Source organism: Ilyonectria robusta, assembly GCF_021365365.1.
Source record: "Ilyonectria robusta strain PMI_751 chromosome Unknown BGZ61scaffold_90, whole genome shotgun sequence".
Lineage (NCBI taxonomy): Eukaryota > Fungi > Ascomycota > Sordariomycetes > Hypocreales > Nectriaceae > Ilyonectria > Ilyonectria robusta.
This window is the reverse complement of record NW_025764524.1, coordinates 1-13,514: the sequence shown is the minus strand read 5'-3', so window position 1 is coordinate 13,514 and position 13,514 is coordinate 1. Positions and strand designations below refer to the sequence as shown.

Genomic DNA, 13,514 nt, shown 5'->3' with positions numbered 1-13,514 from the left:
TGGGAATAGCGCCTGCGGTCGCTCAGATATCATTTCCCCGGCCTCGGGAGTTCCTACGAGGCCGAGTAAAGACGTTCGGTCGTCTTTTTTTTTTTAGGGGGGAGGGGTGGCTGGATTGATAATCGTTGCTGGACAATTGTAACCAGGACTCGGCACGTCCGCACAAAAGCCTTCAACTTCAATATCTCATGACATGGTTCTCCGCTCCTTGCTATAGTATATCTAAACGCATGATAACACGCACATTTTTACCTACGTCTGTAACCGTAGCCATGGCCTTCAAGATCCAACAACCCGTGGGGCGGCCTCTGACCGGAGGCGACCTCCTAGCCCAATCGCTGAAAGCACTGGGCGTTGACGTCTCCTTTGGTCTCGGAGGCGGCCATCTAGACGGCTTCTTGCTTGGATGCGAGCACGCTAGCATACGGCTAATTGACACGCGGCATGAAACCGCTGCTATTCAGGCAGCAGAGGGATACGCTCGCACCACGGGCAAAGTAGGCTCTTGTTTTGTCACAGCAAACAGCGGGTACGTCGAGAACGAGGCGGCCCCCCTTCATACCGCAGAGATTGACACTTCGAGGAACAGCTTCCTAAATGGCCTGCCGGGCCTTGGCACAGCCCTCGCGGACAGGAACCCGATCTGCTGCATCACTAGTTCGCAGCCTCCAAAGGATGTGGATAGCAATGGTCTCCAGGGTTTCCACGATCAAATAGTCGTGGCAAAGACTCTCGCCAAGTTTGTGCACCGCATCACCGACAACGAGGAAATTCCGCGCGTTGTTGCATACGCCTTTCGACAAGCCACGGTCGGGGCGCCAGGTACGGGACGGGATCATGGACACACATACATGATGACTGTTTAGTTCTCGCAATACTGACGGCTCACAGGCCCAGTCGTGATTGACCTTCCCGTCTCCCTCATGTTTGCGCCAGTGAATGTGGATGCCATCCAGCTTGGTGCTATCAACAGCCCAATGCCTGCTCCTCCAGCCCCGGATAAAAACGCCATCATCACGGCTGCAGCTCTCTGGAGGTCCGCAGAACGCCCCATCATAATCACAGGCTCAAAATCGAGTTCCCCCCGGGTATGTCTGTGGACAATCGTATGTTTGTCCTAGCCTTTTGCTAACTTCGCATGCCGTAGAGCGCAGAACTGTTATCCAGCATAGCCGAGATAACCAACACGCCTGTCTTTCACACCACTTCTTACGGACCATCTATCCCCGTCGGTCATCCCCTTCAAGCGGGATTCGCCAATCGCTTGGCCCTGTTGTTGAAAAATGAAGAGCCGCGCCCGGACTTGGTCATCCTCATCGGCACACGCACCGGCACCTTTCTAGGAGGCCGTGGCGGCCGCATCATCCCAAAGGAAGGCTGCAAGGTGGTGCATGTCGAAGCTGATGGAAGTGAGCTCGGAAAGATTTGTCATGTGGACGTCAGTATCACGTCGTCACCCGAGCAGGCACTCGAGGCTTTTAAGAGCGAGATCGAGAAGGGCCAGTGGAAGGCGTCAAAGGCTTGGGCCACTAGACTCGGGGAACTCAAGGACGCTTATTCGTTTTACGAAAAAGATCCCGAGACCAATGCGGCAGGCCAACTTCACCCTTACCACGCCTTGAAGCAGGCCTTTAGCGCCTTGAAGCACGGCGCAATCATTTGCGCAGATGGCGGCGAGTCGTCTTTCTGGGCCCTCGATATGGCACAGTATGCCACGCCGTCAGCCGTCATGTACACCTGCGGCTATCTTGGCTTCCTGGGAAACGGCTGGGGATACGCCCTGGGGGCAGCAGTAGGCAACCCTACTCGCCAGGTCATCAACGTCCAGGGCGACGGCTCGGCCGGCTTTCACATTGCCGAGCTAGACACGTATGCACGATTCGACTTGAATATTCTCACCATCATCATGAACAACCACGTGTGGGGGATGTCGTTGCACGCCCAGGATATACTCTTTGCAGACCGCATCAAGGCAAGGCCAGCGGCGCTGCTAAGCAGTGGTACTGCGTATGAAGTCGTAGCTCAAGGCTTTGAGAACGCAAGCGCAAAGGTCACCACAATGGACGAGATTGACAGCACAGTAAGGGAATTGTCAGCCGACCCCCGCCCTGCCTGTATCAACATGATCGTGTCGGGTGCGCCAACACATCACGGGCTAGAAGCGTTGGTCATGTCCAACCTGGAGCCTAACACTGTTCGTATCCCGTACTTTGCTCTGTAATTAGTATTTCTAGTTGAGTAAGGTGTGAATATGAACCTTGAAGCACTTTGACATCAATCTTGACCCGCTATCCAGCAGATGTGACTTAGCACAAGATATGAAGCTTAGTTATTTTGCTACGGTAATCATTTTTTTTAACCAATTGAATGCTGCAATAGAGGATGTTTGAAGCCATTGTCGCTGGTGCAGCTGACGATCAACGTGCTAAAATAGCCTTGAAGAAGGCAGCTTTCACGTAGACAGCAACAGCAATACATATTCAACTCGCGAGGGAGTGGGCACAGGGTAAGTAACAGGATGAACATCTACATCTAACACGGCGCAAGTTCTGGGGCCAAATCAAGACAGGATTGACATGCGAGTTTTCTGCCTGGCCCGAATTCAAAGGGCTGGCACTGTATGACCAATCGGCTGACTCGGGACCAAAGTAGCATCTCCGAGCTTTTATGGCGATCAGAAGCATCATCCGAGCCAAGCCTATGCGGCACCGTCAAAGCCCGGCATCCCGAGCAGTAGTTGACTCCACCAACCAACCCTCCAGAGTCTGGTCAGTCGCTCGACGATGGCCGTTGACCCAAAACCCGATCTTATAACTTATTTACACCATGGGTTGTTGATCTGGGAAGTAGTGAAAACGCAACCCCAAGCACACTAGATCCCATCGTCCATCGCGGATCAGCACTTGCACATCCTGGACTGCAGAGATACCGCTTCGGAGTTGATGCCATGGCCGATAAGACGGATTTCAAAGACGTCCCGGTGATCATCATCGGCGGTGGTGCTTGTGGCTTGACCCTTTCTATCTTTCTATCCAACTATGGCGTCCCGCATGTTTTGTTTGAACGACATGAGACGACATCGTATCTGCCCAAGGTTGGGAGAAACAATAGCCTCCTAGGTCCTTTTTCGGTGAGCTAAGGATTGCGAATAGGCGCACTACATCAACCAGCGAACCATGGAGATCTACAGACAGCATGGGGTTTCCGATGACATCTACAAGGAGGCGTCACCTCAGCAAAAAATGTGTCAGATGCTCTGGCAAAGTTCACTAGGCGGGAACGGTCCGTTAGACAGAAAGGTAATTGCCAGTCTTGAATGTTTTGGAGGATACAAGGGCTCCGAGATGCACGCAACTTACAAGTACGTGTCCCCCGAATATTCTAGAGAATGATGGATGGGTGTGCGATTAACAAGCCAAGGACGCAATCCCCTACCTTGCCGTGCAATCTCCCGTTGATACGAACAGAGCCGATCCTGCGCAGAATTGCTCAAGAACGCAACCCAGGCAACATCCTCTTCGGTCACACCGTCACAGAGATCCACGACGACAACCAAAAAGTTCTTGTAACTGTTGAAGGCTCAGGCGGCTCGACAAGCCGCTACCGCGGTGACTACGTTGTTGGTGCAGACGGCGGCAAGACGGTTGGACCGCACATTGGAGCAGCCATGGAAGGACTCACTCGCCTCGAGGACAAGGTCTCGGTACACTTCCGGGCAGATCTGTCCGAGTATTGGGATGGTGAGTACCACTTGATGGAAACCGCAACTTGCTCGTCCTTTTGCTCACTGCAAGCGGCAGATCGCACATTGATTTGCCACTTCATCAACCCCGAAGGTGGAACGATTACGTACAGTGGCGCGCTGGTTGTCACTGGTCCATCGTGGGGACGACACTCGGAAGAATGGTCAATCCATTTTGGCCACCGCATTGACGACCCGGAGCGTTTCAATGAAGACAACCTGGTGCCGCGGTTGCGATCTTTGCTGAAGATGCCCGACCTGCAGGTAGAGATCCTTCATATCAGTCACTGGATCCAGGAACGCGTGCTGGCAAGCAAATATCAGGGGGGCAGACTGTTCCTCGCCGGCGACGCGGCCCATCGGCATCCTCCTACAACCGGCCTAGGGCTCAACACTGCTGTGACAGACGCCAGCAATCTTGCATGGAAGCTTGCATTCGTGCACAGAGGTTGGGCAAGTCCTGAAATCCTAAACACGTATGAGAGTGAGCGAAGACCTGTCGGTAGGAGAAACTGCGATTGGGTAAGTGTTCCTCCCACCTAAATCCAACGGCTCCGACTGATTGATCTTGTCAAGGCTGCCTTTACTTCTGGCAATAGAAAAGTTCTCAACGCCGCTATTGGCTTGGTTCCCGGAGAGCTCGAGGCCAACCAGGAAAGATTCAAGCGACTGTTTGAAGATTCCGAGATCGGAAGAGCCTCCAGAGCTCAGGTTCAGCGTATCATTGACAGTCAAGCCATCGAATTCTCGGCTTCTGGCCTCGAGCTGGGGTATCTATACGAGCATGGGCTTACCCTGAGTGACGGGAGCCCACCACCAGAGACAGACCCTCTGGGTCAGCGTTACATACCAACAACAAGACCTGGCCATCGCCTGCCGCACGTCTGGCTAGTAAGCCAAGGCAGGACTCTCTCCACACATGACTTGGTGGGCAAACAGGGCAAATTCTGCTTGATTACAGATGAATACGGAAGAGACTGGATTTCTGCCGTCGAAACTCTGAAGGGCTCCCTTGATATCGACGGCGTACAGATTGAAGTCGACAATGAGGCTGGTTCTTCCGGGTACAAGGACACGGACGGTAGTTGGAGAAGTGTTCGTGGTATCGAGAATGGAGGAGCCATCTTAACGAGGCCAGACAACTTTGTCGTTTGGCGATCGATAAAGCCCAGTGTCCAAAGGGGTAAGGAACTGGTAGACGCAGTTCGGGTCATTCTAGGCCCACGCTAACAGTGAGAAGACTGAATTGGAATTGAGAAACGACCTTTCAATACATATGTATATACTAATTCTTTATTGGAATCTATCAAAACCAGAAGCTTAGATCCGGATGACCAAGTTGCAACGTATGAGAGCTAGCCCATATACTGAGCCATAAACACTTGTGGCCATTTGTGACCGTCATCACCCTGCATCTCCTGGCAAAGACGAAACTTGCTTCAAGAATTCATAATCCAACATCTTGGGACGGTAGCAACCTGGAACCTCTCTAAGCATAGTGTGCGTGGCAGGAACTTGATTTGACTAAAGTCTCGCACTCGTTTTCTAGCTTGTGCGATCAGCCGTTCCCAAGGCCTCCGCGAGCACCCGAGCGAGTAGGACACTCCGGGCTGACTACCGTGTTTGAAAACCCCCTAGCGTTATAGGGTCGGAATTGTTCCCAGACCTATGACCATGATGCAGGTTGTCGGAGCAAAGGAACAATGCCCGCTTGTAGACATGCGGTCCAGTTCCCCATCTAGTCGGTAAATGCTATCCGTCTCCGAGGAGGAAACCGTCGCAACAGCACGCCCGCGTTTAGAAAATGCCAGACAGCACAACAATCTCTAGATCTAATCATCAAAATCTCGACTACATAGGGAGAATTCCGAGATAATAACAGCTACCTTTCCCATAATTCCTTACAGCACAATCTCAACACAAGTTTCCAAGTTTCATCGCAGCCAAACAAGACAAAAATGTCCGAACAACCGGAGAAAGTCGCTCTTGTGACGGGAGCCAATGGAATAACCGGCGCCTACGTCCTCGCCCAACTCGTGTCGGAGCCTCACTGGACTCGAATCATTGCGACATCAAGACGCAAGCCACGGTTTCTGCCCAATGACACTCGCATCGAATTTGCCCAGGCCGACTTGAACGTTGACGTCGAACAAGTCGAGGCGCGGCTCAAAGAGGCCAAAGCTACAGGTGTAACTCACTTCTTTCATATGGCCTACGTGCATCATGCGGCCTTTGACAAGCAATTCGAGTACAATGTACCCTTCTTTCAAAACATCCTCTACGTAGTGGACAAGCTCAACCGAGACACTTTGGAAAGGGTGATCCTTCAGACTGGCGGCAAGCATTACGGTTCCTTCTCCAAGAAAGCACCAGAAAGGTTGATCACAGAGGATCTCGGCCGTGTCAAGGATCTTGGTCGCCCTAATTTCTACTACGCCCAGGAGGATTGCATGTTCGAGATCCAAAAAGGGAAGAAATGGACGTGGACCGTAACCAGACCCTTTATGATCAATGGATTCAGCTACGGTGAGCCATCTCAACTGTTTGCCTTCAAGCTTCAACAATACATGGACTTGAACCGTCATGTTTTGCTAATGCACCATGTTCAACACTCCAGGCAGCGGTCAGTCATTTGCAACTACTGCCGCGCTCTACTTCACGATCCAAAAGTATCTTGGAGAGGAGGCGGTCTTCTCCCTGCCGGAGGAAGGTGACGAGACCAGCTACAACAAACGATGGGATGCATCTTCCGCGTCCAACATCGCAGCTTTCACTACATTTGCGGCTTGCCATCCTGGTGCCGCGGGCCAGGCATACAATATTGTTGATAACGATCCCAACGAGATTACCTTTGGAGATATCTGGCGGTATATCGGAGAGTACTTTGAAGTCCCGGTAACCACCAAGAAGGGGCACAACGCCGAGCACGACGTCCAGGCAAAACTGGACCGCGGAGTGTGGAAAGACATCGTCAAAAAATACGGGGGGGACCCTGATGCCTGCGCCAACTACGGGACTTGGTGGTTCTTCCAATTCCAGATGGCGATTACCTTCAAAACTCATGTGAGCATGGACAAGGCTCGTCGTGAGCTCGGATGGACCACTCAATGCGATACAAGAAAGGAGCTTGGCAAGATCTTCAAGTCTATGGAGGAGGCCGGAATTATCCCAAACATCCCGTAGCGCCTTATGGCATGCCGCAACTGACTAAACTACACTTGTATTCTCATTGAATTCTCATTGCTGAACCTTCAAAGGCTGCCACGCCTAAATTGGACTGCTGTAATATCGCGCCACCTACCGGATCTGCTAGTGGGTTTGGCCTTTTTCGTTCGGCATGGCCTTTCCGGCAAGGGCCGAGATCGCCGAGGAGAACCAAAAGTTCAGCGGTAGCCCTTTGCACATCTCCTACGCAGTGCCCCGGTCAACTTTGGCATTATTAACATGAAGCTATATGATCACCGAAAGATCTGATCTGTAGAAAGGGCCCCAATTATAGACAATGTCGAAAATGGCTGCGCAAAGGTTGGATTCCATCGTGTCTCAGATGCAGCCAGAGCAGGGGAGAGTCAACGCGATGTGAGCTTCGCTTTCTCTGCCAAGAAGACCATCGCTAATTCAAACTATCAAAAGTACCAGCAAAAATCATGACGACATTGTGATTACAGTCGCAGTCAGGACAGCCATTACGAAAGGGTACAAAGGCGTTTTCAAGGACACAGCTCTGGAATCGCTAATCTACAAAACCTTGGAGCAAGTCCGTCAGAGAAGCAACATCGACCCTGCATTTGTTGAGGACATCTGCCTGGCTAATGTAAGAATCGATATTGTCCTCCACTCTTGGGCCGCAAGCGGTTACTAACAATATTAGGTCAGAGACGGTCGAGCATCGACTAAGCTGAGGGCCGGTGCTCTCCGAGCTGGATTTCCACACACGACCAACTCGTCCAGCGTGAACAGGTTTTGTGCAAGCGGCCTCAAAGCAATACAAGATATCTCGAATCAGATCCGGGCCGGCGAGATCCAGATAGGAATTGCGATTGGTGCTGAGAACATGACCCAAGGAGGAAAATACCTTGACGAAACACTTGCCCTCGACGTTCTGACCAACCCCGAGGCTGCCGACGTCATGCTTCCTATGATACAGACCTCGGAAATCCTCAGCAATGAGTTCAAGATCAGTCGCTTACAGCAGGACGAATATGCCGTGGAAAGTTTTCGACGGGCCGAAGTGTCTCAGAAGAATGGCTGGTTTGCAGATGAGATCGTGCCCATCACTTGCACCGCGAGAGATCCCGAAACCGGGAGGATACAAAACATTACCGTCACCAAGGATGAAGGCCTGAGGTATGGCACTACATTGGAGGAGCTATCTCGAGTCAGACCTGCGGCACCCGAACTTGGTGATAAGACCACTGGTGGAAATGCCAGTCAAATCAGCGACGGTGGTACGTACTTGGATATCATTGTAGCGATTTACCTTCTAATGAGAGTCACTCCTCTAGCTGCCGCAGTCCTTTTGATGAAAAGGTCTAGAGCTTCTGAGCTTGGTCTCCCAGTCCTAGCTAAGTTCTGCGGTGCCGCTGTTGCAGGAGTACCTCCGCGTGTCATGGGGGCCGGTCCGGTATATGCCATCCCTAAACTCCTGGGCAAGTTTAACCTAGACAAAGATGACATCGATATCTTTGAAATTAACGAGGCATTCGCATCCATGAGCGTTTACTGTTTGCGGGAACTAGGACTGCATCATTCCAAGGTCAACCCCAGGGGTGGAGCGATAGCGTGAGTTTTCTCCCAACAGTCCGTCCGCTGAGGCACACACCATGATGCTCGGCTCTCTTCATACCCATTTTTGCGTGTCTTGGGATAAAACTGTCCCTTCACAGCCCGCCGCTACCATTGTCCCGATACTGACGAGGTTCTCAACAAATTTAGACTTGGGCATCCTGTAGGAGCAACTGGTGTTAGACAAGTTTGCACAATACTCAGCGAGGCAAGGAGGGCCAAGAAGCAAATTTTGGTCACTTCCATGTGTGTGAGTGCCTGGTCCAATTTGGTCGATGACAATAAAGAAATTATTCAGGCTAACCCCCAGACAGACTGGAACTGGACAAGGCATGGCAGGGCTGTTTGTTAACGAGCAGTTGTAGTGCCTTGAGTTGTGCCTAAATGAAATCCAGGTTGGTTGGGAGCTCGAGCATCTTGAACCATTGGAAACCATAGCCTTACCTAAGTATTTCTAGCACCTTTCTAAGATCTTTCTAAAGTAATCTCCCGGCTGGCAAATATAGGGTAGCTAATAATAGTTGCCGTGTAAGGGTGTTTGACTCCGGTTTTAATGGCCAGAACACGACGGGTTTCATCGTTCCGACTATGCAGCTGACTTGGCAGCCCCTGGTTTGCTTCAAGCGGAGTCAGGCGCAATATTACCCGAATGAAAGCAGTTAGGCCCCCTATAGACCGAGTTATGCCGAATCTGTCGGGAAGGGATGCTCAACCAATTGGCTTAGTGATATAACCCGTAGTTACAGGAAAACATGGGGGAAAAACGCGGGGTTCCATAGAGTGGACCAGAATCACCAAGCTGTGGAGGCTAAAAATGTCGTACGAGGGTAAATTTAAAAAGACTCTCGTCAAATTTACGTGCAAATATGGTTGGCCTCTCTGTCATCGAATTTGAAAAAGTATTTGATGTCAATATTAGGTTCCGTTGTCCGCCTGGCTCTCAACGAATACGGCATCGATGATGTCGTCAATAACAAAGTCATTTATGGACACGGCACCAAGTTTGTAGAATTCTCAAACAGCGCCTAACTCACGACCTACAATAGTCCAAGTGGTACAGCTGCGGCGATGACCCGACTCATCCCGGTGCGTATGGCGTGTTCATGGAGCGTGATCCATGATTCTAGGGTGCCATATGACGGAAGACGGCATTCTTATACGCCATGTCGCCTTCTCCAAGCCATTGCCTCCAACTCTGGAGGGGAATCGATGGACAAGACTTGAGAGCTTTCCAGCCCGCCCACATTCAAGGAGGCACAGCGCGTGCCATAGTTACAGGCTGTGATAAAGGATAGTATTCGAATACATCTCGCCTGCACCGGGCTTCTGGCTCGACAGAGTGGTCCCCGAAGATGGGGCGGTCATTTGTGGTCGGTGTTTTCCATGGGTGGCGCACTTTAACAAGATTGCTTTCAGTCTCGACTGTGATTAAGTCTGACTAGAGCAGTAGCCGCAATCAAATGAAATAGTGGCATAATGGACAGATACTACATTCTGGTAAGTTCTCGTTCCGTCAGAGGCTAATATGGCGGATGGTTGGTTTGGCTCAGGCATTAGGAAAAGCATTTTCCTGATGGAAATTAGCAAGCTTACCCCGCAGATCGTTAAAATCTTTTATCTCAATAATTAAACCATCGACTCTGGGAAAGCTTACAAGCTGCGGTGTCTGGTCGTGAAGAGTGGACGATAGACCCTATAAGGGGAGCGTGTCTGATTTGGCAAGCTGCAGGCAGTGGGATTCCTTGCTAGAGCAGTCGCTCAATCATCTGTGTTATAACAGAACTATAGCACTGAATGCCGTTCTCAATTTTTTTCATTCTTTTTTTCACACTCGTTCGTGGACAATGGTGATAGACACAGCCATTTTGCATCATGCCTTCATACATTGGGTTTCGAGGAGAATTTCCCGCGATCGGGTGCAGGTGCCAAGGAAGTCATGGCCTACCTACACTTCGGAGAATACAATTGCTTTCCAGAATAATACCCTCGGGTGATCACCTTGCTCTCCGATCCAATTCAGCTTAGTCCCGCTTCAGTTGGGCACACCATTCCCTTGAAATTGTTCTGCCGAATGAGATTCGTCGATTTCGATGGGTGACGTAGGACTTGTTTCGGCCGAACTACAGCAAATTTCTGTGGGTTGTATTTTATTAAGTCGACTTGTATGCCTTTGAGATTCACATGTCCTTATCTCACTGTTGCAATCCATCCTTATCAACATCACACACCACAAATCACTAGCAGAGTTATAGGGTACATTCTCAATGCCGGATAAGTACGATGAAGTTGGGGACACCGTCCTGCGACCGCACTATTTCGCCCACGTCGTTCTCCGAACTGCAAATTATCTGCCCATGAGGGAGTTCTACAAGACCTTTCTCGGGGGTCATACTACCTACGAGAACGAGAAGCTCTGTTTCATCACCTACGACGAAGAGCATCACCGCATAGCCATTATAAACCTCGCTGATACCGGGCCCAAGATCGCTAGCAGCGCAGGTCTAGGTATGCGAGCCAGCATCCTCTATTCCTAACCGCCGCGTGCCTGAGCGCGCAGAGCACCCATCAGAATCCGATACTGATTGTCATGATGAGATAGAGCACATTGCATATGCTTTTAAAAGTCTGGAGGATCTTGCCGTGACGTACCGGCAACGCAAAGCTCGTGGGATTGTGCCTGTCTGGAGCGTGAATCATGGACCGACAACGAGCATGTACTACAAGGACCCTGACGGTAACAAGATTGAAGTACAGGTCGATAACTTCGATACGGTCCAAGAAGCTACAGAATTCTTCCACACCAAGGAATTCGCTGAAAATCCCATTGGCGTCGACTTTGATCCCGAGGACTTGATACAGAGGTTGAGATCGGGCGAGGATCCAAAGGCCATCATGAAAAGACCTAATATTGGGCCAAGGACCAGTTTCAACCGTCCTTAGATTAGGAAGAGATGATTTCGCAATTATTTACTTGCCATTAATGTATGGGTAACTTTTTTTTCTTGGTGGTTGGGTCGGTACCTTGATAACCCTCTCTGGTGACGAGCTAGAGTAAGAGATTTATGCCCGAAAACTCATTAAACTAGTTATTCAAGCATTGCGACCCCGTTGACTCGCCGAAGCTCTCGCAGTGCTCCTATTGACAGACCGCCATTTCTACACCCAAATTGCCACTACCCTTCCTATCAAACATCTCTAATGACGCCTAAGCACCGTTGCCTCTCCTGTGTCATTCAAATCAGATCTTCGACGCTGGCTGGGAAGAAGAAGGGCTAAGGCAGGCGACCGACTCTACGGCAAAGTTCACAGCCTCGTGCACCATTTCCATCGTCAATTCATGCTGCACGTTGGGAATGACCACGGTTTTCATCACAAGCTCGCTATCGTGCCGTCGGCTAGAATTATCGCCCACCATCTGTAGTAGGAATTCCATCACCGGACTGGTAAGCTTGTAAGGGGCCATCTTGTCTGCACCGCCGCTGACCACAAGCAACCTCTTGCCCCGCAAGCGTTCGGATATGATGGACTTCCGCACTTGCTGGGCCTCGGCTTCTGAAGGCTCTCTCCCTGATGCCCCGTACGCCAAGCTCATGATTCGTTGTGCGGCGTCAATGTCCCTGAGTGCTATTGCTAGGGTGCCGGGAAAGTCTCGACTGCCAATAAACTTGTCTCCTGGCGGCGTGGTATCGGCATAAGATGGTAAATTTGATAAACGGGCACGGTCGGTGAGCAAAGCTCGTAAATCTGCACAACCTAGGAGGATGATGTTGATCGTGATGCGCGGCTCGCCAACAAACAACTGCCAGGTGATATGCCCCCCCAGAGAGACGCCACAGCAGAGATGCTGCGTAATGCTTACCTTTCCCGAAGGAAAGATGTATGATGGAAGATGATCGATCAATAATGATACATCCGAGGCCGTGCCCTGGCAAATGGCGACCAGGTCCATGGCGTGATTTGGGTTTCCCGTCCTCCAGACTTGGTTGGCTGCTGGATTGGTCTGCCGTCGCCCATGGTTTCTCAGGTCAATGGAGACGGCAAGAAGGCCTTTGTTAGCTCGGTCTCTATCCTTCTTGCATCGTTCGTTCCAATCGGAAATGGCGATGCCGGCCAAAGGATCCATGGTTTCTGACCTTTCGAGTCTTGGATGCAACAGCCATAGAACGGCGACTTCAGTTATGGCGGTAGGAAGTTCGTCAAGGCCATGGACGGTCGTGATAATGCCTGAGACGCAAAATTCTCTTTGTGATACTCGAGGGACAGGAAACCCCACGAAGGTGTCCTTCATTGGATTCGTGGGTGGCTTTCGTCCAGCCATGATGCAAGGTCAGGCGGTTAGGAAGCAGGCGTGGAGTTTCGAAGGCAGCTCATGCTACATTCAGACACAAAGAAAGATTCTAATGTCTATTGAACATAGTGCATTTCACCTAGGGGAGAAAAGAGCTATGAAAAGTCGCGCAGCTTGTACATGAGCCGGAGCGCCAAACACCTAGTCTTGGCAAATCAAGGCTACGGCTAGATCCCTCATAGTCCTCCCAATAGAGTGACGAGTACAGGGTCAAAATGACTGCCCTCTGATCCGTTTCGGTAACAGAAACTTCATCATCTGGCCGGTGGTTCCGGATACCCGAGTTCCATCGACCGCGTGCTCGGCCATCATTTGTAAGATAGAGGGGGATGGTTCGGGATTGGCCATTTTGTCGCTATACCCGATTAGGTCGGAACAGAATCTCCAGTTCCATCAACGTTGCGAGAATGATAAATGCCATGATCTAGCAAGCTTGAAGCGATGGGACGGGCAATTGTACAATACGGAAACGTCATAATTGCTTGCGTCAAACATCAGAGCGCCATGGTCACTGCCACCGACTCTGCACAGTGGCCCGCAATATCCGTGCCGGAGGATATCAGACAACTGATCAACCTTTTTTTCACGTTGGTTGAATCAAAGTCCGAAAATGCTGGGTCCAGATTAGCCAACGAGGTG

General features: G+C 50.8%; 6 protein-coding genes across 6 annotated transcripts; 5 read left to right on the top strand and 1 right to left on the bottom strand.

Moving 5' to 3' along the window:
- Positions 1 to 272: 272 nt before the first annotated feature.
- On the top strand, positions 273 to 2,264 carry BGZ61DRAFT_577608 (thiamine pyrophosphate enzyme, N-terminal TPP binding domain-containing protein; the record flags this gene model as incomplete). Its single annotated transcript, XM_046256253.1, has 4 exons — positions 273 to 529; positions 590 to 822; positions 892 to 1,077; positions 1,155 to 2,264. The coding sequence occupies 4 exons, from the start codon at positions 273 to 275 to the stop codon at positions 2,219 to 2,221; spliced, it is 1,743 nt and encodes a 580-aa protein (XP_046093507.1). The 3' UTR covers positions 2,222 to 2,264.
- Positions 2,265 to 2,947: 683 nt separating this feature from the next.
- Positions 2,948 to 4,972, top strand: BGZ61DRAFT_577597 (FAD binding domain-containing protein; the record flags this gene model as incomplete). Its single annotated transcript, XM_046256252.1, has 5 exons — positions 2,948 to 3,094; positions 3,153 to 3,361; positions 3,421 to 3,740; positions 3,801 to 4,270; positions 4,319 to 4,972. 5 exons carry the CDS (start codon positions 2,948 to 2,950, stop codon positions 4,970 to 4,972), a joined length of 1,800 nt encoding a protein of 599 aa, XP_046093506.1.
- Positions 4,973 to 5,700: 728 nt separating this feature from the next.
- Positions 5,701 to 6,925, top strand: BGZ61DRAFT_487724 (uncharacterized protein; the record flags this gene model as incomplete). The annotated part of the gene is made up of 2 exons (XM_046250015.1): positions 5,701 to 6,268; positions 6,360 to 6,925. 2 exons carry the CDS (start codon positions 5,701 to 5,703, stop codon positions 6,923 to 6,925), a joined length of 1,134 nt encoding a protein of 377 aa, XP_046093505.1.
- A 328-nt stretch (positions 6,926 to 7,253) lies between these two features.
- BGZ61DRAFT_375479 (Thiolase, N-terminal domain-containing protein) lies at positions 7,254 to 8,892 on the top strand (the record flags this gene model as incomplete). The annotated part of the gene is made up of 6 exons (XM_046242418.1): positions 7,254 to 7,321; positions 7,376 to 7,556; positions 7,614 to 8,190; positions 8,248 to 8,524; positions 8,678 to 8,777; positions 8,842 to 8,892. The coding sequence occupies 6 exons, from the start codon at positions 7,254 to 7,256 to the stop codon at positions 8,890 to 8,892; spliced, it is 1,254 nt and encodes a 417-aa protein (XP_046093504.1).
- Positions 8,893 to 10,791: 1,899 nt separating this feature from the next.
- On the top strand, positions 10,792 to 11,467 carry BGZ61DRAFT_375488 (Glyoxalase/Bleomycin resistance protein/Dihydroxybiphenyl dioxygenase; the record flags this gene model as incomplete). Its single annotated transcript, XM_046242420.1, has 2 exons — positions 10,792 to 11,032; positions 11,127 to 11,467. 2 exons carry the CDS (start codon positions 10,792 to 10,794, stop codon positions 11,465 to 11,467), a joined length of 582 nt encoding a protein of 193 aa, XP_046093503.1.
- Positions 11,468 to 11,765: 298 nt separating this feature from the next.
- On the bottom strand, positions 11,766 to 12,815 carry BGZ61DRAFT_375485 (uncharacterized protein; the record flags this gene model as incomplete). Its single annotated transcript, XM_046242419.1, has 1 exon — positions 11,766 to 12,815. One exon carries the CDS (start codon positions 12,813 to 12,815, stop codon positions 11,766 to 11,768), a length of 1,050 nt encoding a protein of 349 aa, XP_046093502.1.
- Positions 12,816 to 13,514: the final 699 nt, after the last annotated feature.